Here is a 21,691-nt window from a genome sequence, read left to right on the forward strand (position 1 = left end):
AGCCTGGGATGCCTGTCTCCTCCGCCTGTCTCGCTCCTGGGTGACGGGACAGGAGCAGAAGGCAGTGGTACCCAGTGGTTAGCGCAGCAAGGTCTGGGAGTCATGGCTGCCTGGGTTTGCTTCCCAGCTCTTGGGGGGAGCGTGATAATGGTGATTCGTGTGTTTCATGCATGACACTTGTGCACTGCGCAGCTGAATATAACAGCATCCTGCCTGTCTCCAGCCCCGCACTCTCTGCCCCCGGCCGTCAAAATGCAGCACCAGCTGTCACAACCCCTCCCGCCCAGAGGCCCTGTAGTCTAGGGAGCAGGGAACCAAACTGGCTCCCTGGGTTCTGGTCTGAGCTCTGCCACAGCCCCACAGTGTGACCTTGGGCAAGTTGCTGCCCTAGCATTCTGCCTCAGTTTCCCCTCCCAGCCTTTCTCTTGTCTGTCCAGGCTGGAAACTCTTCAGGGCAAGGCCTGTCTGTAAATTCCCCCTGGCACAACTTGGAGGGTGGGAAAAAAATCTTCTTATCTATGTCAGCGCCCAATCTTCCTCTGAGTCTTGCTAATCTTCCTCTGATATCTTGTGGCTGTGAGTTCCGCAGGCTCCTGGTGTCAAGAAAAGCATTTCCTTTCCTCATTTATAACTGTGCCGCCTTTCCACTTCATTGCCTGGCCCTCTGAATGTGAGGAAGGATAAAGACGGGCACCCAATCTCCCCTCTCTCCACCAGTGAGTATCCTCCCCACCTAGTCGGCCCCATCTGCTCTGCTAACTGACCCATCTTTGGAGTCTCTCCTCAGGCAGGAGTCTCTTTGCCCCCCTCCCTCCGTCCTTTTCGCTCCCTGCCCCTGTCTCTGCTTGTTCCAGATGGAGCTGGGGGACTGGTGCTGAGCGCGCCCCCCTGCTAGGGATGCTCCATTGGTAATGGCATCACAATAACATCAGCTGCCTTGGGGCATGCTCCAGGCTCACCCCGGAACTGAGCCAGGTATTTGTAAAGTGCGTCGAGCTCCTCGGGCCCTACAGAGGAGCGACTGGTGATTCTCTTTGCTCGGGGAGGGGTCAAGCGGTCCCATCTCCGGTGGGTGGGGAATGGAAATGTTGGAGGGGGTGTTGGAGCTTTGCTGGCTCGCAGACCTGCCTCTCCGCCTAATTGCATCCAGACCCTTGCGAGTGCAACGCAGGCCCGAGCAAGGCATGAGGCAGCTCGGGGTGAGTCCACAGCTCCAGCCTGCACCAGGCCCCGGGCGGCTCCCCTGGCCGGGTAAAGCCTGGAGCAGGAGCATTCAGAGATAGTCCCCCCACCCGGCCGCCTCGTGCTAGGAGGGCGTTTCCTTTCTGCAGTGAGTATCGCAAGGGGGCAGGGAAAGGTGCTGGGTTAGCACTGGGCTGGAGAGGCACGAGGACCGTGAGAGGGGCACGAGGACAGTGAGAGGGGCACGAGGACGGTGAGAGGGGCACGAGGACTGTGAGAGGGGCACAAGGACCATGAGAGGAGCACAAGGATGGTGAGAGGGGCATGAGGCCAGTGAGAGAGGCACGAGGATGGTGAGAGGGGCACAAGGACCATGAGAGGAGCACGAGGATGGTGAGAGGGGCACGAGGACCATGAGAGAGGCACAAGGACCATGAGAGGAGCACGAGGATGGTGAGAGGGGCATGAGGCCAGTGAGAGGGGCACGAGGATGGTGAGAGGGGCACGAGGATGGTGAGAGGGGCACAAGGACCATGAGAGGAGCACGAGGATGGTGAGAGGGGCATGAGGCCAGTGAGAGGGGCACGAGGATGGTGAGAGGGGCACAAGGACCATGAGAGGAGCACGAGGATGGTGAGAGGGGCACGAGGACCATGAGAGAGGCACAAGGACCATGAGAGGAGCACGAGGATGGTGAGAGGGGCATGAGGCCAGTGAGAGGGGCACGAGGATGGTGAGAGGGGCACGAGGATGGTGAGAGGGGCACAAGGACCATGAGAGGAGCACGAGGATGGTGAGAGGGGCATGAGGCCAGTGAGAGGGGCACGAGGATGGTGAGAGGGGCATGAGGACGGTGAGAGGGGCACAAGGACCATGAGAGGAGCACGAGGACGGTGAGAGGGGCATGAGGACCGTGAGAGGGGCACGAGGACTGTGAGGGGCACAAGGATGATGAGAGAGGCACAAGGACCGTGAGAGGAGCACGAGGATGGTGAGAGGGGCACGAGGATCATGAGAGGGGCACGAGGATGGTGAGAGGGGCATGAGGCCAGTGAGAGGGGCACGAGGATGGTGAGAGGGGCATGAGGCCAGTGAGAGGGGCACGAGGACCATGAGAGGGGCACGAGGACGGTGAGAGGGGCATGAGGCCAGTGAGAGGGGCACGAGGATGGTGAGAGGGGCACGAGGACCATGAGAGGGGCACGAGGATGGTGAGAGGGGCATGCGGCCAGTGAGAGGGGCACGAGGATGGGGAGAGGGACACGAGGACCATGAGAGGGGCACGAGGATGGGGAGAGGGGCACGAGGACCATGAGAGGGGCATGAGGACGGTGAGAGGGGCACGAGGACGGTGAGAGGGCCACAGGAGCAGTGAGAACTGAAGAGCTCGTGGTCCCGAGAGGGGCCCTTTCTGCAGGTGGTGTTCCACCCCGTTCCGCCTCGCACCTGGCCCTCCGCTGCCCCCCATGTGCCAAGCACCAGCATTGCCCTGGGCAGCCCCCGGGGCACAGGCCTCTGTGCCGAATGCCCTTGGCACCTCCTCACCCAGCTGCTCCCACAGGCCGAGGGTGGTGCCCCCCCTGCCAGGGAGCGAGTGAGCCATCGAGCAGGAGCCTGGCCGGGAGAGGAATCTCCCTCCCGCCCCCACAGAGGCCTTTGTGCCGTGACAAAGGCAGCTCTGCAGGCAGGCGGGAGGCTGGCAGGGCCCGGGGGTGCCAGTCGCTGAGCGGCTCCGGGAGAGAGGGGGGCGGCTACGGGCCCGAGGCCGCAGGTCTGGAGGTGGGAGCCCAGCAGGCTCCGGCGCGAGGCCTCGGCAGCCTGCACGGCAGGGGGGTCCCTGGCCCGGGGTTCAAAGCCAGGAGCAGCCAGAGACCGGGAACCGGGAACGACAAGAGGCTCATCGCTGCCCCCACGATGCCTCCCCGGTTCCGGTGAGCTGGGGGTGGGGGGGGACGTTGAGGAGGGGGGGACCTCATGGGAGAACGGCGCACACAGGGGTGGATGGGCAGGGTGGGGAGCAGTGTTGGAATGGTCCTGGGAAGGGGTGCGGTGGGGTAGGGGGGTTGTAGGAAAGGGTGCAGCGGAGCTGTAGGTGGGGGTGCAATGGGGCGAGGGGCCGGATACAGTGTGAGGGAGGTGATGGGGCAGAGAGGGGAAGGGGTGGGGTGGTGTTGGGGGGGGGGGGGGGTTGAAGGAAGGAGTGCAGCGGGGCTGGAAGCAGGGGCAGGGTGGCTGTAGGATGGGGTGCGGTGGGGGTGTGATGGGGCGGGTGGCAGGATACAGTGTGAGGGAGGTGGCGGGGCAGAGAGGGAGCACTGTAGGGGCGAGGTTGCTGGTTCAGGCCTGCGACTAGGTAAGACTTTCGTGGATCAAGACAAAGGCCGTGCTGCAGGGCAGGGCAGCAGTGGCGGAGAGGGGGGGTTGTGTGGCAGTGGCACTGAGCACAGGCATGTTCGAGTGCTTTGCTCATTACCTCTCCCAACCCCTTGTGCCCTGGGCAGATAAAGCCTGTGCCCATTTCACAGATGGGAAAGTAAAGAACAGAACAGGACAGTGACTGGCCAGGGTCACTCAGCAGGTCAGTGGTACTGCAAGAAAAGAACCCAGGAGTCCTGCTTTCCCGCCTCCCCCGCAGATCGAACCCACTAGACCCCACTCCCTTGCCAGCGGGGCCGACAGCCACTGCAGGCCCAGGGGCAAGGTCTGGGGGGCTGGCTCCACTCCCCTGGAAGGGGCAGAGCAGAGGGCAGTCAGCACGGACTGTGACACATGGGCCCCCCCAGCCCGTGGAGCCGTGGGGCGTCCCGCCGGCGCTCCAATTCTAATGGGCTCAGGGTTCCAGCTGCCACCTGCACCCGAAAGCTCCGAGCCTCTTTCCCTCTTAATCTCTGGACGTCAGGGCAGAGGCCCCCGCCCCGTCCGGCTCTGTTGCATGTTGAGCAGCTCGTTACCTAAGCGGGCGAGGGGCTGGGGAAGGGATCGGTACGTTGCCTGGAAAGAGCAGAGCAGCTGGGGAGCCGCTGGAATCCTTCCTCCCTGGCTAGCATCCCTCCCTCCCTCCCTCTCCTGTCCTTGGGGCAGCGCCAGGCCCTGCTCTGTGTTATAGCCGTGACTCATCCCTGCCTCAGCCCCAGCGCGAAGTTTTCCCTCCCCTCCGGATTGTTCTCGTGCTCCGACACGCTGGCCCGGCCCCCTCCCGCTGGCCTTGCCTTTCTCTGCCCTGTTTGCGCTGGGGCGGCACTTGGCTGCGGAAATATTTGGACACCAGCAGCGCACCAAACGCTGCTCCCTCCCCCCGCGCCCTGCGGGGCACCGCTCTCCTGCCAGAGTTTCCAGCGAGTTTCCTGCCGTCGGGGGGTGCCCAGCTGGCAGGAGGGGGGTGCTGAGGGGAGGAGGAGGGGTGTCCCCTTCCAGGGAGGTGAAGCTAGGTCAGAGTGGGGCTCCCCGGGAAGACTCCGCTCACATCCTGGGGCGGGGCTCCAGCTGGAACGGGAACAGTGAGCGCGGGGCCTCGTGATGTGTGTTTCTGCCCTAGAGACTCCATCTCCTTATTCACAGCTCCCCCGCCTCCCCGCCCCAGCCCTAACTGCAGCCGGAGCTCCAGGCAGGCAGGAGTCGGGGCAACCTCAGATCCTCCCATGCCCAGCCCCTCCGCTCTGCCTTGAGAATTGCCTTGTCAGTACCCACCCAGAGTCGCCCCCTTACCGGCCTCTGAGCTTGGCCACAGGGAGGCAGCAGCCAGCTGGCTGGGAACAGAGAGAGAAAAACTGGCCGGCGTTCAAAACCTGTCTGGGGAGAAGGCTTTTTGCTCAGACAGGACCGTGGGGCACTTGTTGCAAAAAAAGCAAACGTCATTCTGGGTTGTACCCGCAGGAGCGTGGTGAGCACAACGCGAGACGTCGTTCTCCCACTGTACTCTGCGCGGATTAGGCCTCAGTTGGGGTCGTGTGTCCAGTTCTGGGAGCCACGTTTCAAGAAAGATGGGGAGAAACTGGAGAAGGTCCAGAGAAGAGCAACACAAATGATTAAAGGTCTAAAAGACATGAGCTAGGAGGGAAGACTGAAAGACCTGGGCTTGTTTCCTTTGGAAGAGAGGAGACGGGACATGATAGTGGTTTTCAAGTACCTCTTTTAAGTACCTTTTAAACACCCTTTTGGTGTTACAAGGAGGAGGGAGAAACATCAGTCTCTGTAACCTCTGAGGACAGGACAAGGAGCAAGGGGCTTAAACTGCAGCAAGGGAGGTTTAGGTTGGACATTAGGAAAACCTGCCTCACTGTCAGGGTGGCTAAACACTGGAATAAATTGCCTAGTGGGGTTGTGGACTCTCCATCTCTGGAAATATTTGAGAGCAGGCTGGACAGACACCTGTCAGGGATGGTCTAGATGGTGCTTGGTCCTGCCGTGAGGGCGGGGGACCGGACTTGGTGACCTCTCGAGGTCCCTTCCAGCTTTAGCGTTCTCTGAATAATGCCTGCAGCGGAATCCCAGCTGGGTTTGTCGGTGGTGACCTGAATTTCTTTTCTTCAGGCTGGTTTCTTCCCTCTCCATCTTCTCCCCTTCCTGCTCACCCCTGCTGAGTTAATGGCCACAGCACCAGAGACATCTGGGCCCGAGGAGGCAGGGGAAAACAGCAGAGTGGGAACTGGCAGCCCCACTGTTGGAGACAAACACGGCATCACCTCCCATGCTGCCAATGTGGGCGAGGGAGATAAAAGAGACAGGATGAGTGTGTGTTTGTGTAGAGTGACAAACGGATGCAACCACAAATACTGGAATGTTTTGGTGTCTGAATCTGTCAGTTACTAATGGGTTTGGGTTTTTTTCTGTTTTATGTAGTATTGCGTATACACACACACACACACACACACACACACACACACACACACACGTATCAGATCCTGTCCTTCTGTTTTATGTAGTATTGCGTATACACACACACACACACACACACACACACACACACACGTATCAGATCCTGTCCTTCTGTTTTATGTAGTATTGCGTACACACACACACACACACACACACACACGTATCGGATCCTGTCCTTCTGTTTTATGTAGTATTGCGTATACACACACACACACACACACACGTATCGGATCCTGTCCTTCTGTTTTATGTAGTATTGCGTATACACACATACACACACACACACACACACGTATCAGATCCTGTCCTTCTGTTTTATGTAGTATTGCGTATACACACACATACACACACATATCGGATCCTGTCCTTCTGTTTTATGTAGTATTGCGTATACACACACGTACACACACACACACACACACACACGTATCGGATCCTGTCCTTCTGTTTTATGTAGTATTGCGTATACACACATACACACACACACGTATCAGATCCTGTCCTTCTGTTTTATGTAGTATTGCGTATACACACACATAGACACACACACACACACACACACATGTATCGGATCCTGTCCTTCTGTTTTATGTAGTATTGCGTATACACACGCACACACACACACACACACACACACACACGTATCAGATCCTGTCCTTCTGTTTTATGTAGTATTGCGTACACACACACACACACACACACACACGTATCGGATCCTGTCCTTCTGTTTTATGTAGTATTGCATATACACACACGCACACACGTATGGGATCCAGTCTTTCTGTTTTATGTAGTATTGCGTACACACACACACACACGCACACGCACACGCACACACGTATGGGATCCAGTCTTTCTGTTTTATGTAGTATTGTGCACACACATACACAGGCGCGCACGTGCGATTCTGTCATTAAAGGCAGTATGGAAGCTTTAGTCCACCATGCAGACCTCTGCCGCTTGAGCTCTCAGTGACTGGTAGCAGTAGTAGGCTGGCATCCTTGTAGCCGGATGCTGGTGCAAGAACTCCTAAGTAGCCCCGGCTCTGTCAGCTGCAATCAAGGGGAACTACTGGAAAGGCCTGATGGCGGCCTGAGATCAGCAACACCTGCAGCGTGACGACGAGCCCAGGACTATGGGGACTGGGAAGGAGCACAGCCGCTGCCAGTGGCAGGCAGGGAGGAAGCTGGAGGCCTCCTAGCTGAGGACTGACTCTTCCTGTAAGAGGAGGGAAGTAACCCTGTAAAGAAGGGGGGCTGGTTGTGCCCCCTGTTACAATCCCCCAGATGGACCAGGCACCTGGGGCACCGTTCCAGGCCTGGGAGGGCCGTGCACTGCAGTGGGCGCAGACTTCTGCCCGTTCCCCTCTGACCTGTTCCTGTCCTGTCTCGGCACTCTTGACCTGTGTTCCCTGGAAGCTCAGGGCTTGGGTGGCCATCCAGGAGAGATTCATGTGCTGCCCAGATGATTGGCAGAGCGCCCATAGCTGGCAACGTGTGTTTCTGCTGGTGGTGCACGTCCGCACATGCCTGGGTGCACAGAACAAAATTTATTCTGCACAGGGAGGGGAAAAATTAGAGGGAACATTGGTTCTGACTCCTTGTCCCATTCTATTGACAGAGCCCATCCCAATTCTTGCCTGACCCCCCTAATTCACCCTTCCACCCCTTGGCTCCTTGTTCCACGTCCCTTTGCCCAATCAGTGCCAGCTGCCTCCTTGTGGCGCCTCCTCTCTTCCCTTCCCACCCTCTCCTCCCCCTCACACCAATGTCCCCCATTCCCATTGGCTCCTAGGCGCCTCGTCTGCCCCCCCCCCACACATAGCTCCTCCTCCCCCAGTCTCTCTGTGCACAGTTGTGTTATTCCAGCCATGACAGGGTTAACGAGTTACGCCTGGGCTGGGCCTGCGTCCCCTACGAGTGGCTGTGTTTCTGTTGGCTGGAAGAGCCTGGGAACCGGTGTCTTTCCCCCTGCGCTCGCCAGGGTTTCCAGGGCCAGGCCGTGCAAATCGCAGCGTGTTGTTGCATCTGGTGTTCTAGCCTGCACCTCCGCTGCACCTGGGGCTGCCTTGCTGGGGGGGGGGGAACTGGGGAGCGCACCCCCCTGGTCTGGACTGAGCAAGCTAGGGAGGAGATGCACGTGCAGTGGATTTCTGCCCCCATGCAGTGGGCATGGGGACCAGCTGTGGGGAGGGTCTAGGCCTGGGGTCTGCCCTTCCCTCTCCGTGGAGCTAGGCCCGAAGGTGGGAGCTGTCCTATCATGGGCGGTGGGTGATGGTAGGGCTGGGGGAAGCAAGCCCCGCAACCCCGCCCCCTCTGCCCAGGCCCCGCCCATGGAGCACGGGGAGGGTGGGGAGCATGGCCCCTGCCCCTCCGCCCCTGGTAGGCATTCTCAAGGGGAAAATTATGGGCAGGGCCAGGCTGGCGGTTTGGGAAGGCTGTTCCTTCCCCCCAGCATACCTGCCACCACGATTCCTGCTCCCACGTCAACCCCCCATCCTCCCCCCTCCCCTCGTGGCCGTGGGTGGACGAGGGGCTGTCCTGTGCCCACAACACTCCAAGCCAAGAGGGGCGCCCCAGCGGGCGGCACGGCCCGAACGGTGCTGACTTGGCGCCGAGCTTGGCTCTGCTCGTCGGGGCAGCCTCCAGGAGGGGGCTGTCATCTCTCCTGCCTCCCCCCATGGTCCGCGGGGGTGGCTGCTGAGCCTGGTATGCGGAGAATGAGGAAGAGGGGGAGCCCCACAATCCCACAGCTCGTCCTGGGGCAAGCGCCGGAGCAGGGCAGGGAAACCAGGTCTCCAGGAAGGCCAGATGCAACCTGGCATCGCTCCCTGGCGGAGCCCCGTGCCCACTGACTGAAGCCTGTTCAGGGGGGCGTTGTCGTGGCAACAGGGACGGGGGTAGGCGCTGACCCCGCGATGGCTCCCCACCAGCCACGGACGGGGACTTTGTTTCCCCAGAGCGCAGCGCCCACGGGCCGGCATCCGGCTGGAGCTGTGGTCGCAGGGAAGGAGGGACACGGAATCCATCCCCAATTCCCTCCTGCTGTCTGCTAGCGCTGCTGGGCTCCCCCGCCCCGCGAGCCCCACGTCGTCCCAGGCTGCCGGACCCTCCCTTTCTGGGCCCGAGGGGTCTCGTCCGGCCGCTCTGACTGGTGCCACCGCCCCATCTCTTTCCCTCTGTGTTGCAGGGCCCCGCGGGATCCCTGCCGGGCTGGCCTCCCGGCTCCGCCCCGCCCCGTGATCCCGGGCAGCTGAGAGGCATGAGACAGCGATGGCGTTCCAGGCACCCGGATCTGGGACGCTGCAGCCCCGGAGCGTAAGGCGTCGGCTCCTCGGAGCTGGTGTTGTGTTTCCCTTCGCGGCGGGCCCCAGGGAGCATGGGAAACCCCACTGCTGGAGCCAGGGACGCTAGAGCCAGCTGCTAGGAACAATCTTTTGCTGGCCAGGGGAGTGGGACCACATAGGCTCTACTAGGCCTGGGCGTCAGGATGCGTGGGTTCTAGGCCCGGCTCTGCCATGGAGTCCCGGTTTGCCTGTGTGTTACCACCACACCGTACCTGCCTGAGGTCTCGCCTCCCCACCGCGGCTGGAATAGCAGGAGGGGCTGAGGGTGGGGACTGAGGGACCTCCAAGGGCCTGGGGACCCAGGGCTGGCCTGGCAGGGCTGAGGGGCATCCGCGGAGATTGGCACGTGGTATTAGAAATGCCCAGCACCTGGCTCTATCAGTCTCCTCTTCTCAACTCCTGCCCCTCACACAGGGGGCAGGCTAAGGCACTAACCTCGGGGGCGCCGGGTGGTGGGTTTGAGTCCTGTCCCCTCTCCCCACCCAACACCAGCCGTCCCAGGGATGGAGCAGGTCCTGCAGTTTGGGAGGCAGGATTGGCTCTGGAGTGGCCCAGCGGAGTCAGGTACCAGAACCTGCCCAGCAGAAGAGTTTCTTCAGCCTCTTCTCTCTCCTCTGCAGGGGACATTCAGGGCACCTGGGGCTCCCCCCCTGCGGGACAGACCCAGGGCAGGGGACAGCAGCTGCTTCCCCTCCAGTCTCTCCTCTCCCTCCGGGGCCTGCCTGAACCCCCATGCGACCCGAGGCCTCAGCTTGCAGGACTCCGTCCCATCGCACCTCCAGAAGAGGGAGTTCCTTCCTGCTGCCCCCGCAGCCACGACCGCTCTGCCGGCCCCGGGGGCCCTGCTGCAGCACAGGCCGCGGCGGGTGAGTGGAGCCCTGCTCTGCCTGGAGAGAGGAGACAGAGCGGCCTGAGCGAGCAGCCCCGATGTCCCTGCAGGGTCTCTGCCCCAAAGTCAGCCTGGAGACTGACCCACCGCCGGTCCCACATACCCTGCATGCCTCCCCCGTATCCCACAGGCCCATTCGGCCCTGGGCTGCTCACAAGCAGCAAGCACCAAGGGGACGGTTGCTTTGGTATCGTAGGTGCTTTGCCCTCTGGGAACTGCTCTGAGACCCTCCCTATGCCGCCAAGCGGTCATTGGACAGTGATGGGTTTCGGTGCCGGCCAGCCGAGGCCGGAGTTGAACCGGTGACCTGGGAGCGGGACGCTCTAGGGGGAGTCTCTTTGCTGTGCCGTGTTGGGGCCCGTGTGGGCAGGTGGGAGACACGTTCCGCCTCCTCCAAAGGCCAGACTCCATAACCTGTTGTTATGTGCGGCTAGCTCCAAAATCACAAGGGAAACTGAGGCAAATGTTGCCCCTCTCCCTGTCACCGCAGCAGCTGCTCTCCAGTTCCCAGCGGGCTGTGACTCTGGTGCCCCCCATCAACCCCAGCCTGCTGAGATCCACTGGGCGCTGCACCCTGACTCCTTGGTGCCTGCTGCGCCCTGCCCAGCAAAACCACGTTGCTTCCCTCCCCCCCTCCTCCCCAGGTGACCGTGATCCGTAACTGTGGCTCCAACACCCTGAACTTTGAGTTCTATGACACGGCTCCCCGCCTAGCGTGCAACGGCGCCACCGAGCCGAGGAGAACAGCCCCCGGGAGCTCAGGTAATGCCAGCCAGGGCCGTGCCCCATAGACCGTGGGGCCTGGCAAGGAGACTTGTGAGACCCCTCCTGGCTCAAAAGCCCTTTCCAGCCAGTGCCGTTTCTGGGGACCATGGGGCGGCCGGACCCCAGCTCTCAAGGTGCAGCTGTCTCCGTGCATCCCCCCAGCAGCAGGCGAAGGTGCAAGCTGGAGGTCCCCCCGAAAGGGCAGGGGAGGACAGAGCGTTCTCACGGGCAGCGTGCTGCCACTGACAAGCAGGAGACGTTAAAATCCAGGCCCAGCTTCTCCCCCTGGCCAGCCCTGACTGACCAAGCTGAGAGCAGCCTGGGGGAGTGGGCTGGTGTGGCCCCTAAGTGCCAGGACGGACGTGCCCCCGTCTCGGGCTGGGTAGTCCCGGGCAGTCGGGGGGTCTGGGCATGTCCCCATCTGGAACAGCCCATCGCCACCGGTCGGCTCACCGTGGCTCACCGTGTCGAGTGCCCCAGAGCTCCTTGGAGCCGCCTCTTCCAGCCGGTTTAGAGTGGTGGGGGGGAGACTGAGTGCCCATCTGGAGCCTCATAGGAGCCTAAGAGCAGCCGGACTGGGTCAGACCAAAGGTCCGTCCAGCCCAGTGTCCCGTCTGCCCACAGTGGCCAGCACCAGGGGCCCCAGAGGCAGTGAACCGAACAGAGAATCATCAAGTGGTCCCTCCTCTGTCGCCCCTTCCCAGCTTCTGGCAAACACCATTCCCACCAGTCCTGGCTAACAGTCATTGATGGACCTGTACTCCTGGAATTTATCTAGCTCTTTTCTGAACCCTACTGATGTCCTGGTCTTCACTACATCCTCTGGCAAGGAGTTCCACAGGTTGACTGTGCACTGTGTGAAGAACTACTGCCTTTGGTTTGTGTTAAACTAGGGATATGAAAGGTTAACCAGTTAATGGGTGCTGCCTACCAGTTTTGGTTAACCGTTAACTGAAGGGATGTGGAGCAGCTTCCCGCCTGCCATGGGAAGGGGCTGCCTCGGCCTTGCAGGGGGCCCGCTTTGAGCTCTGGCAGGGGCTGAGAGCTGATGGCAACCCCCATCCCCATGCAGGGGCTGGGAGCTGGCTCCCAACCCCAGTCCCAGTCCCAGCATGGGACTGGGGGGTAGGAGACCCGCAGGCTGGGGGCTGCTGCTGCTGGGTTGGAGGGGTCCCCAGCCTGGATCCCGCTTTAGTTGGTTAACTGGTTAAACATTAGGTCACCTAATGTTTAACTGATTAACCGGGATTTTACATCCCTGTTTTAAACCTGCCACCTATTAATTTCATTTGGTGACCCCCGGTTGTTGAGTCGTGGGAACAAGTAAATAACTTTTCCCTATTCACTTTCTCCACACTAGGCATGATGTTATAGACCAGTGTTTCTTAAACTTTTTGAGACCGAGGAACACCAAAAAATATTTTTTTTTTATGGGGAACACCAAGGATTATTTTGTTCAGAAAAAAAAAAAAGCCGCCAGGGAAAAGCTGTTGTGCAAAAAAAAAATAAAAAAAATTGAGGCTTGTCCCTTTAAGGGCCATTTGGAATTCTTTTCTCTCCGTAGCACACCTCCGACTGTGTGTGTGTCTATAAACACTGTTATAGACCGTGATCCTGTCTCCCATCAGTCTCCTCTTTTCTATGCTGAACAGTCCCCATCTTATTCATCTGTCCTTACTTCAGTCTTCCATTGAAAATAGCACCCTGGCTCCCTGGAGCCTTGCTGTGGCAGTCTGTCTGGCAGCCTGGGTGTCTGTCCTGGGGGCATGGGCCCTGTTATCAATGGGGTTACTATTGTGCTCAACACCCAGGCCTTCTGGCACAGCACGACCCATAAATCTTTGACTGCCATGGCCTGAAACTCTCTGGGTCTCTCCCCCCGCCCTGTCTGCAGTGAGTGACTGGTACCAGACCTGGCCTGCCAAAGAAATGAAGAAGCCAAGTGCCCAGGTGGTGCCTGTCCCTCTCCCCCCAGCCGGGTCAGCACTGAGCCCCCTGCAGAATGGCCCCCCACCTGCACCCCGCCCAGCCCCCTGGTCAGCCACCTGGACCAAGGACAGCAAGAGAAAGGACAAGCGATGGGTGAAGTATGACGGGATTGGCCCAGTGGACGAGTCGGGGATGCCGATTGCATCGCGATCTGTGAGTCCAGGCAGGGAGTGGCCGGGCTGGGCTGCAGGGGAGGGAAGTGTGGGTCCCTAGTGAGGCGCAATGGGGTGCAGGGCTGAAGGGTAGGGGGCTCTTCTTGAAGCCTGTGCTGACCCCCAGGTCCCAGCAGGGCACCGGTGTCACAGGCAGAGAGCTGGGGAGACCAGTAGGGGGTGCTCTCCCCTGCATCCCAGTGCGCTAGGGGGCGCTGTGCTGCAGGAGGTGGCATCATTTGCATACGAGTTAAATCCAAAGTCTGGCCAACATTGGACGCCTGGTGGGGTCAGTTCCCACCCTTCTCCTCCCCCCCCCCCCGTGGCGTATCCACCCCGCGGTAACTTTCGGCTCCCTCCTTGTCTCCGTGCTGCGGGGCTCTGCCCCTGACGCCCCGTGTGTGTGCTCCCACGGCAGAGCGTGGACAGGCCCCGGGACTGGTACCGCAGCATGTTCCAGCAGATCCACCGCAAGCTCCCAGGTAAGGGCACTTCCTCCCTCCACTCCCCTTGGTGCAGGGGCTGCCTGGGCCCCCCACCTCTTGCGCCCTCCCATGGGGCATGTAACTGTGTCATCCTCCCCTACGCATGGGTCTGTCCTCCGCATGGGACAAAAGTCCCTGCCGCTCCCTGTCCCTGTGCCGGTCCCTGGCCACATCCCTGTCGCTCCCTGTCCCTGTGCCGGTCCCTGGCCACATCCCTGCTGCTTCCTGTCCCTGTGCCGGTCCCTGGCCACATCCCTGCCGCTCCCTGTCCCTGTGCCGGTCCCTGGCCACGTCCCTGCCGCTCCCTGTCCCTGTGCCGGTCCCTGGCCACATCCCTGCCGCTCCCTGTCCCTGTGCCGGTCCCTGGCCACATCCCTGCCGCTCCCTGTCCCTGTGCCGGTCCCTGGCCACATCCCTGCCGCTCCCTGTCCCTGTGCCGGTCCCTGGCCACATCCCTGCCGCTCCCTGTCCCTGTGCCGGTCCCTGGCCACATCCCTGCCGCTCCCTGTCCCTGTGCCGGTCCCTGGCCACATCCCTGCCGCTCCCTGTCCCTGTGCCGGTCCCTGGCCACATCCCTGCTGCTCCCTGGGCTAGACCAGGCATTTCCTGCTCCCCCGCGCCCCCTGTGTCCTGCTTGCTGGGTTGGGGGAGGGAGCCCATGTCCTAGCAGACAAGGCAGAGAAAGTTGCAAGCTGGGGGGCTGATTTCGGCCCCCCCAGCATGGGCCACACCGGACGTTAGCTCACCCCAATCTCCCTCCTCTTCCAGAACCGCAGCTGGACTGGGATTTCCACCGCCGCACGGGTAAGCAGCGCAGCCCGCTCGCTGGGGTGGGAGGTGCCCTTGAACAACAGGACTGAGAGCAGGGCCCCGCACCCCCAGGGTCTTCTCACCCTTTTCTGCATAGAGAAGGGCTTGGGATCATAGGGGCCGCAGCTCCTCTCTCCAGCCCCTGCCCCCTTGTTAATAGGGGGAAAGGTTTGGGGTGTCCATCGAGACCCCCTGCAGTAGCTCCTGCCCTGGTGTTCAGAGGGAGCACGGGGGGGGGGGGGTTCACTGGGGAAGCACCCCAGGACGCCCCTCACTTGCTCCCTGCAGCCCAGAGAGAGCAGGTGGCCAGGTTGCTGGTCTCTCCCCTGGGGGGGGCGGGGGATGCTGGGCACTGGAGTGGTGCCCTGCCGGAGCACACAGGCCCTTGCCTGACCCTCTGGGAGTCGGCTCCGCCCCCTTTCCGCAGGGGGCACTGACCCACTTGTCTCCCCCAGAGCCACCAACAGGTCTCGCGCCCCTTGACTCTGCTTGCCTGCCCAATGGCCTGGACTGGTGAGTGCAGCCGTGGGCTGGGGGGTGGGAGCACGGGGAGGGAGGACCCGCAAGCCGGAGGCGGGGAGGGGAAGAGCCAGGCCTGAGCGCCATGGGGGGAAAGGAAGAGCGACAACATTGCAGCTCCAGAGCGGGCCTCAGGCCCCTGGACAGGACCCCCCCCCCCAAGACTTAGCCCCTCCGGCCTCCCTGCCTGACTGGAAAGAGCCATTGGTACTTAGTCCACCTCTCTCAGCATCCGCCCCCTGGGCCTGTCTGAGCCTGTAACTCCCGCTCAGATGCACCGGGCCAGACCAATGGTGCCTTTAGGGTAGTACCTCTGCCCCGGGATGGACCATTGGCCCAGCTAGTCCTGGCCGCACCAGACCAAATAACTGTCTAGGGGCTCAGCAGTCTAACCTCATCAGCTGGAACAGACCATTGGCCGGTCAAGCCAGCTATCCTGGCTCTGACCGTGGCCAGCACACGATGGTTTAGAGTTGATTGCTGGGGTATCCCACTGTACATTACCCCACATCCAGCTTGTACCTTGAAGGATGAGAACTGAGGGCCTTTCTCATCTGAGCCTAGCTAGGGGGGCAGGGGCAGGCTCTTCACAGAAAGCGACCAATACAAATTTCAAACTACTGGCCTCAGCAGCAACGTCCTGCGGCGGTGAGTTCCACTGGATAACGGCACTGTGTGGAAGCAATCCCTGCCCCCCATCCACACCAGCTTTTCCTGTTCTTTGGGCCCAGGTGGGTGTCCCTGCAATACAGGCCAGGCGGGGCTGCTCCTCTTCCATAGAAACCTTCCCCCAGGTTGGAAAATGAAGTTTGTTGGAGCCTTTTCCCCCTGCTGCTGGTGACTGCCACAAGCCGGGTCTGTCTGGGGCCCTGGCAGCAACGGGTTCCCATCCCTTGTTAAGCAGCAGCCACAGTAGGGGGCGCTGTCCCCTGTGTAAGCACTGGCCCAGCGCAGCACTAGGGGACCGTGCTATTGGGAGTGGGGTGGGTGGCACAGTAGGGGGCGCTGTCCCCTGTGTAAGCACTGGCCCAGCGCAGCACTATGGGGCCGTGCTATTAGGAGTGGGGTGGGTGGCACAGTAGGGGGCGCTGTCCCCTGTGTAAGCACTGGCCCAGCGCAGAACTAGGGGGCCGTGCTATCGGCAGTGGGGTGGGTGGCACAGTAGGGGGCGCTGTCCCCTCACGGTCAGCACTGGCCCAGCGCAGCACTAGGGGGCCGTGCTATCGGCAGTGGGGTGGGTGGCACAGTAGGGGGCGCTGTCCCCTCACGGTCAGCACTGGCCCAGCGCAGCACTAGGGGGCCGTGCTATCGGCAGTGGGGTGGGTGGCACAGTAGGGGGCGCTGTCCCCTCATGGTCAGCACTGGCCCAGCACAGCACTAGGGGGCCGTGCTATTGGCAGTGGGGTGGGTGGCACAGTAGGGGGCGCTGTCCCCTCATGGTCAGCACTGGCCCAGCACAGCACTAGGGGGCCCCATGCTGCAGGGAGATGTGGGGCTCCAGGCCATGTGCCCCTCTGTGTCGCCTGCGATCGGGGGGGGGGGGGGGGCAGGGAGCGTGAGGCCCTGCCGTGAGAGGGGCGAAGGGAGTAGCGGTGCCAGGGGCGAGCTGGTCCTTGGCAAGCACGTTGGGATGCCCGCGGGGGCTGGCAGCAGGGTAGAGCTGCATTCACCCCACTCCTCTTTCCTGCAGGGGGGGCCAGCAGGCAGCCGCCGATGCAGCCCAGGAGCCCAGGAGCATTTTCGACTACGAACCCGGGAAATCGTCCGTCCTTGACCATCCCAACCCGGTAGGGAGCCTTCCCTGCCCTGGCCCTGCTCTGGCAGGCGCCCTTGGCACTGATGTGCATCCGCACAGCTTAGCTCACGTCAGCTGGGCAGCTTGTGGGAGGGGGCATCTCCCAGGGGGTCGGCACTAACGGGGGACGGGCTGAGACACTGGGGTGCAGGAAGCGAAGCTCTGGCAGCTCTAACTCCAGTGGAGTCTCCCGCCTGTATTTATCTCTGGGGATCTGTCCTGGGGCAGCCCCTCCTGCCCGGGGGGGTCGGCCCCGGAGCTGTCCACAAGCTGCTGTTTGCTCATCCCCCCTGCCCTCTGCCTCCGTGGCACGTGGTGGGCAGGCTGCTACAATGTGTGTATGTGGGGGGGGGGGTTACAGCGTGGCACGGCATGGTGTGCACATGTGCACGAGGGATGCTAGCGTGTGCGTGTCTGCGTGAGGCGGCTGGTGGCGCTATGCCGTGGGCTCGCGTGTCACGTGTGCGGGTGTGGGAGGCTCGGGGAGACCCTGCCACGTGCCTGGCTGCTGTGAAGGGTGAGGCTGGGCCCATCTGGCTGGCAGGGGCCGGACGTAGGAATGTGCTAGTGTGGCTCTGTCCTGACTCCAGGCTGCTGAGCCCCGCTCGGGAAGTGGAGAGAGCTGGTACCAGTTTCTGAAGGAGCTGGAGACAGGGAGCTTGGTAAGGGCCCCCCGCCCCTCAAAGCTGCTAGGGGGCTGTGGGATTGAGAGGGCTGCCTGCCGCTATCTCAGGTCCCCCAGAGTCCCGCTGCCTCCCCCATCTCCTGCCATGTCCCGTCAGCGTCTGCCCAAACCCAATCCCCGTCTCCGGGGGCGCCCAAGGACTCCGGGAGGGACCTGGCTCCTGCTTCTCGGCTTGTTCCATGGGCCCTGAGTGTCCCAGCCCCTGTGACGCCCCGCTTGGCTCGCTCCGCGTGCCGGGGGACCCCACGCCCGCCCGCCCTGCCCCCGCCCAGGGTGAGCTCACGGCCCTCCTTGCAGTGCAGGATCCCTCCGATCCTCCTGGGGTTCGGGCCGTTTGACCCCAGGGAGCAGGCTGGGGAGGGAGCTTTGCCGATTGCTGCCCCCGTTGACTTTTGCAGCCTAGGAAGACGCTGGCCACGGTCCCCGCGGAGCCTCCCCCGCCGTCCCAGCCCATCGAGGTAAGTGCCGCGCCGCCGGGACGGGCAGGGCCTGTGCCAGGCACGCGCTCGCCACGCCGAGGCCGCCTCTGCCCTGGGATGCAGCCAGCCCAGCGCTTGCAAAGTGCCTGGGAGCGGGGAGGGGTCACGGCCGAGCGATGGACCCTCCCCTACAATGTGCACGCCCAGCCCCCCCGCCCCCACTTCGCAGCTGTGTGCTGGCTTCCATGCAGCAGGGCGCTTTTGTTTTCCTCCGCCCGCCCTCCGCGCCAGGGGAGGCCAGCCCTCATGCAGCAGAGACACTGCTGAGGCGACGGGGGTGGGGGTCGGGGGGTGTTTCAAATTGGTCAGCACAGGCTCCTGGGCTGGAAGGAGAAAAGCCACGTGGCCACAGCACCGTGGCATCCTCACCCCGGGGCACCGCCCCCCCCCCCCCCGTCGCCAGGGGGCCACGCCCTCTTACCGCCGCACCATCACGGTGTCACCAGGCCAAGGTGCAGCCCCGGCACCACCGGGCAGGGTCACTCGCAGCATCGGCCCCTCCGAGACTGTGACGCGCCGTCTGCACCTTGCCCCCCCAGGTGCTACTGGAGAGAGAGCTAAAGCAGCTTAGCGAGGCGCTAGACGAGGACATGAAAGCCATGGAGACACAGTGGGACCCTCGCGAGGTACCCCCAGCTCTGCTTGGCCAGGCCACGTGCCGGGGGCCAGTACCGCTCGCGCTTCCCTCATCCTCTTCTCTCTCCCACCCCGCAGGACCCACCGGTACCTCCTGGGGCTTGTGCTGCTGGCTGTAGGAGTTGGGAGGTGGGGCTGCTGGGTGGGGGGATGATTTTCCTCTTGACTTCACCTCTCTTGGCTGCCGGTGTAAATAGCACCCCTAGGTCAGCTCACAGCCCTGAGCTGACATCCTGTCTGCTGCCGGCCCCGTGCGGGCACATGTTGTCTATAGGCAGCCCTGGCTCCTACACTTCCCTTTGAGGCACTGGCTTTTGTGGGAGACCTCCCTGGATGTTCTTTGGAGAATGACGGACCTACCAGAGGCGAACCTCTCCGGCAGTGTTCCCTGTAAGCTGAGCGCCTGGGCGGCCACCCAGGAGGCAGTCAAATGCTGCCCAGCTGATTAGCAGAGCGCCCACAGCTGGCAGTGTGTGTTTCTACGGGTGGTGCACATCTGCACATGATTTGGTGCACATAACAAAATTTATTCCGCACATAGATGGCAAATTAGAAGGAACATTGCTCTCTGGGCCCCCTGCCAACCAGCATTAAGAGGTTCTTGGGTCACAGGGATACAAGGCCACCCTCTCCCCTCAGGCACACTGACTGATCTAGCCAGAGGTTGGGGGGGTGAGCTGGGGCAGGGAGTGGGGCCCACACGCTCACACAACCTCAGTCTCATCAGGAGTCAGTAGCTTGGCATTTGCCCTGTGCCAAATGGAGATGTTGCCAGCAGCTGGACTCGCTGGCTGGGACAGGGGGGCAGCACTAGGGTAGCCCAGCACCGGGCGTATGGGAACAGACCCCTCCACCAGCGGGCGCAGGTCGCACGGGCCTGACCTGGCCAAGCCAGCCCCCAGCCCGGATCCGCACCTGCCCTGTGGGTGTCCAAGCCTTGTCCAGAGCGGCCAGCGGCCCTCTCTGCCCATAGCCACGCTGGGCACCAGGCCCGGCCTCTCCACCGCTCTCCCCGCCCTCCCTCTGTGCCCCCAAAGGCACGTTCTGTCTCGCTCTTGTGTAGCACCTGCCTACCTGCCTGCCCGCACAGCCGTGCCTCTGCCTAATCCCCTCTGCCGCCTGTCCCCAGACAGGCGCTTCCTTTACCCCTCTGTTGTTGTTCTAACACGTCCGCCTGTCTGCCAGCCTCGCCCAGCCCCGATGGAAAGAACCAGTCCCCAACCTGGTTGCCCTGGCAGCCCCCGCAGCCTTGGGCCCCGGGTTTGGGGGGCAGCTTGGGAGCTTACGGGACTCGTCAGTCACACCCTCCGTCCCCCTCCTGGGGCTCCCTCCGGCCTGGCGCCCCATCTCCGAGCCTCCCCCTGTCTCCCTGGCACTGAGCACCTGGCCCTCTCTGATTGCCTGCTTCCCTTGCAGTTGTCCCCCAAGGCACTGGGACCCCCCCCCCCCAGCTTCCCCACAGAAATATTGGACTCTAGGACCTTGTTCTGGCCCCACTGGCTCTCCCTCCCCCCGCGCCCGCTGGGCCCGCTCTCCCTGCTGGCTCATTCTTGGCTCCTCTCTGCCAGGAGTTAGACTCCCGCGTCCCACACAAAACTCAGCCTCTTGGATGATTAATTTTCTCTCCCCCCCTTGCTCCCTCTCCGTCTCTCCCTGCAGGCTTCCTCCGCGGCTCCCTGCGCTAGCTCCCATTGCCCAGCCTCCGCCGCCCGGTGAGTACAGCCAGCTCAAATGGGGGGGCTCGGGCTGGCCCGCCGGGGGGCCCCCGCCCAGGTGAGGCAGCCTTGGTGAGCCGGCGTCATCCTGCAAGCAGCTGGGTCCACCCAGCGGCCTGGGGATGGAGCGCTCGGAGCGGATTAGGAGAGGTGCAGGAAAGGGGGAGAGAGGGAGAGCAGAAGGGAGGGCGGGGGAGCGAGGGGCAGGAAGGGTGTGGTGGGAGCAGGGAGGGGAGTTGGGGCAGGGATGGAGGATTGGCTGTGAGGGGAGTGACGGGCCGGGCTGGCGAGGGGGGTGCTCACACCTGCCAGGCAGGGAGAGTCGGCACCGGGCTGGGACCAGCGCCGTCTTCCAGCGGGGCCGTCTTACTCCCTGCGCCTGTGACCCCGAGGGGGAAAGCGCGATGCCTCCCCAGGGGCCTCGGGGCCAGGCTGCTGCCCGGGCCCCCCTGCCGCATGCCCCCGCGCCAGGGGCTCTCCAGCCGTGGCTCACGTGGATCTCGGCCTGGTCCCAACCCAGAGCCAGGCAGATGTTTCCCGGCATGGGCGCGGCCTGCTCTTTCCATGCACTTTCAGTTTGGAGCAGATCAGAATCCGGGGCGGTTCCCGCCTCCCTCTCATCATCAGTCATACGGGGGTGCCCGGGAGAGGGAGGAGGAGGGGGAGTTCAAGGAGCCCAGCAGAATTCCACCCCCCGGAAGCCTCAGAGCCTGTCCCCGCAGCCACAGAAATCAAACATAAACACACTAGGCAGGACAAGGTAGCACTTTAAAGACTAACAAGCTGGTTTAATAGGTGAGGAGCTTTCGTGGGCCAGACCCACTTCCTCCGATCAAACAGTGGAAGAAAATAGTCACAACCATATAAACACACCACTTCTTGTAGGTCCTACCATAAACAATGGGTGGGAGAAGCCAGGCCTTCGCTTTCCTGCCTTGGTGGGGAGGGCAGGATGTGAGTCAGGAAGCCCACTCGGTCTTTGGACCGGGGGAGGGGGGGGGCAGAGGGCAGGGTGCCCCCGGGCCGCTGTCCTGCTCTCCCTCCCCCTGCATCACTCAGGTGCCGGCAAAGCGGAGCGGCCCCTTTAAGAAACTCCAAGTTAAACTTTAGCCAAGTGGCTGCAGCCTCCAGCTGCGCGTTGCTGCCTCGGTGCTTCCTGCCGAGCCGGGGAAGGGAAGGGAGCGGAGCGGAGCTGCCCGCCCGGCTGCCAGGGTAGGTAGGCGGCGCGCTGCGGGCCCGCTGGCCGAGGGGCGAGGAGCGGGCAGCTGCAAGGCAGGAACGCGAATTCCTGGCTCCCCTCCTTCCCCCAGCTGGAGCCAGACCCCAGGAATCCGCCCCCCCCACTAACCCCGCCCTGGAGCTCCACATA

General features: G+C 62.4%; 1 protein-coding gene across 5 annotated transcripts in view; it reads left to right on the forward strand.

Moving 5' to 3' along the window:
* The window catches only part of SORBS3 (sorbin and SH3 domain containing 3), a 49,439-nt gene that overhangs the window by 16,268 nt on the left and 11,480 nt on the right, over positions 1 to 21,691 (forward strand). For 3 of the 5 annotated variants that reach the window (XM_089773839.1, XM_089773841.1, XM_089773838.1), the window contains exons 2-13: positions 9,247 to 9,374; positions 10,024 to 10,269; positions 10,937 to 11,054; positions 12,952 to 13,199; positions 13,617 to 13,680; positions 14,452 to 14,487; positions 14,949 to 15,006; positions 16,703 to 16,799; positions 17,398 to 17,469; positions 17,891 to 17,950; positions 18,511 to 18,597; positions 20,267 to 20,319. In XM_089773839.1, coding sequence (XP_089629965.1) covers positions 9,330 to 9,374; positions 10,024 to 10,269; positions 10,937 to 11,054; positions 12,952 to 13,199; positions 13,617 to 13,680; positions 14,452 to 14,487; positions 14,949 to 15,006; positions 16,703 to 16,799; positions 17,398 to 17,469; positions 17,891 to 17,950; positions 18,511 to 18,597; positions 20,267 to 20,319 — 1,184 coding nt within the window. In that variant the 5' untranslated portion in view covers positions 9,247 to 9,329. Of the gene's footprint in view, positions 1 to 1,111; positions 1,331 to 2,509; positions 3,114 to 9,246; positions 9,375 to 10,023; positions 10,270 to 10,936; positions 11,055 to 12,951; positions 13,200 to 13,616; positions 13,681 to 14,451; positions 14,488 to 14,948; positions 15,007 to 16,702; positions 16,800 to 17,397; positions 17,470 to 17,890; positions 17,951 to 18,510; positions 18,598 to 20,266; positions 20,320 to 21,691 lie in introns of those variants that run through there. The other 2 variants (XM_089773840.1, XM_075910885.2) reach the window with 2 other exon arrangements.

The sequence above is a fragment of the Pelodiscus sinensis genome, chromosome 28 (genome assembly GCF_052426305.1).
Source record: "Pelodiscus sinensis isolate ZL-2025 chromosome 28, ASM5242630v1, whole genome shotgun sequence".
NCBI classification, from domain to species: Eukaryota; Metazoa; Chordata; order Testudines; family Trionychidae; genus Pelodiscus; species Pelodiscus sinensis.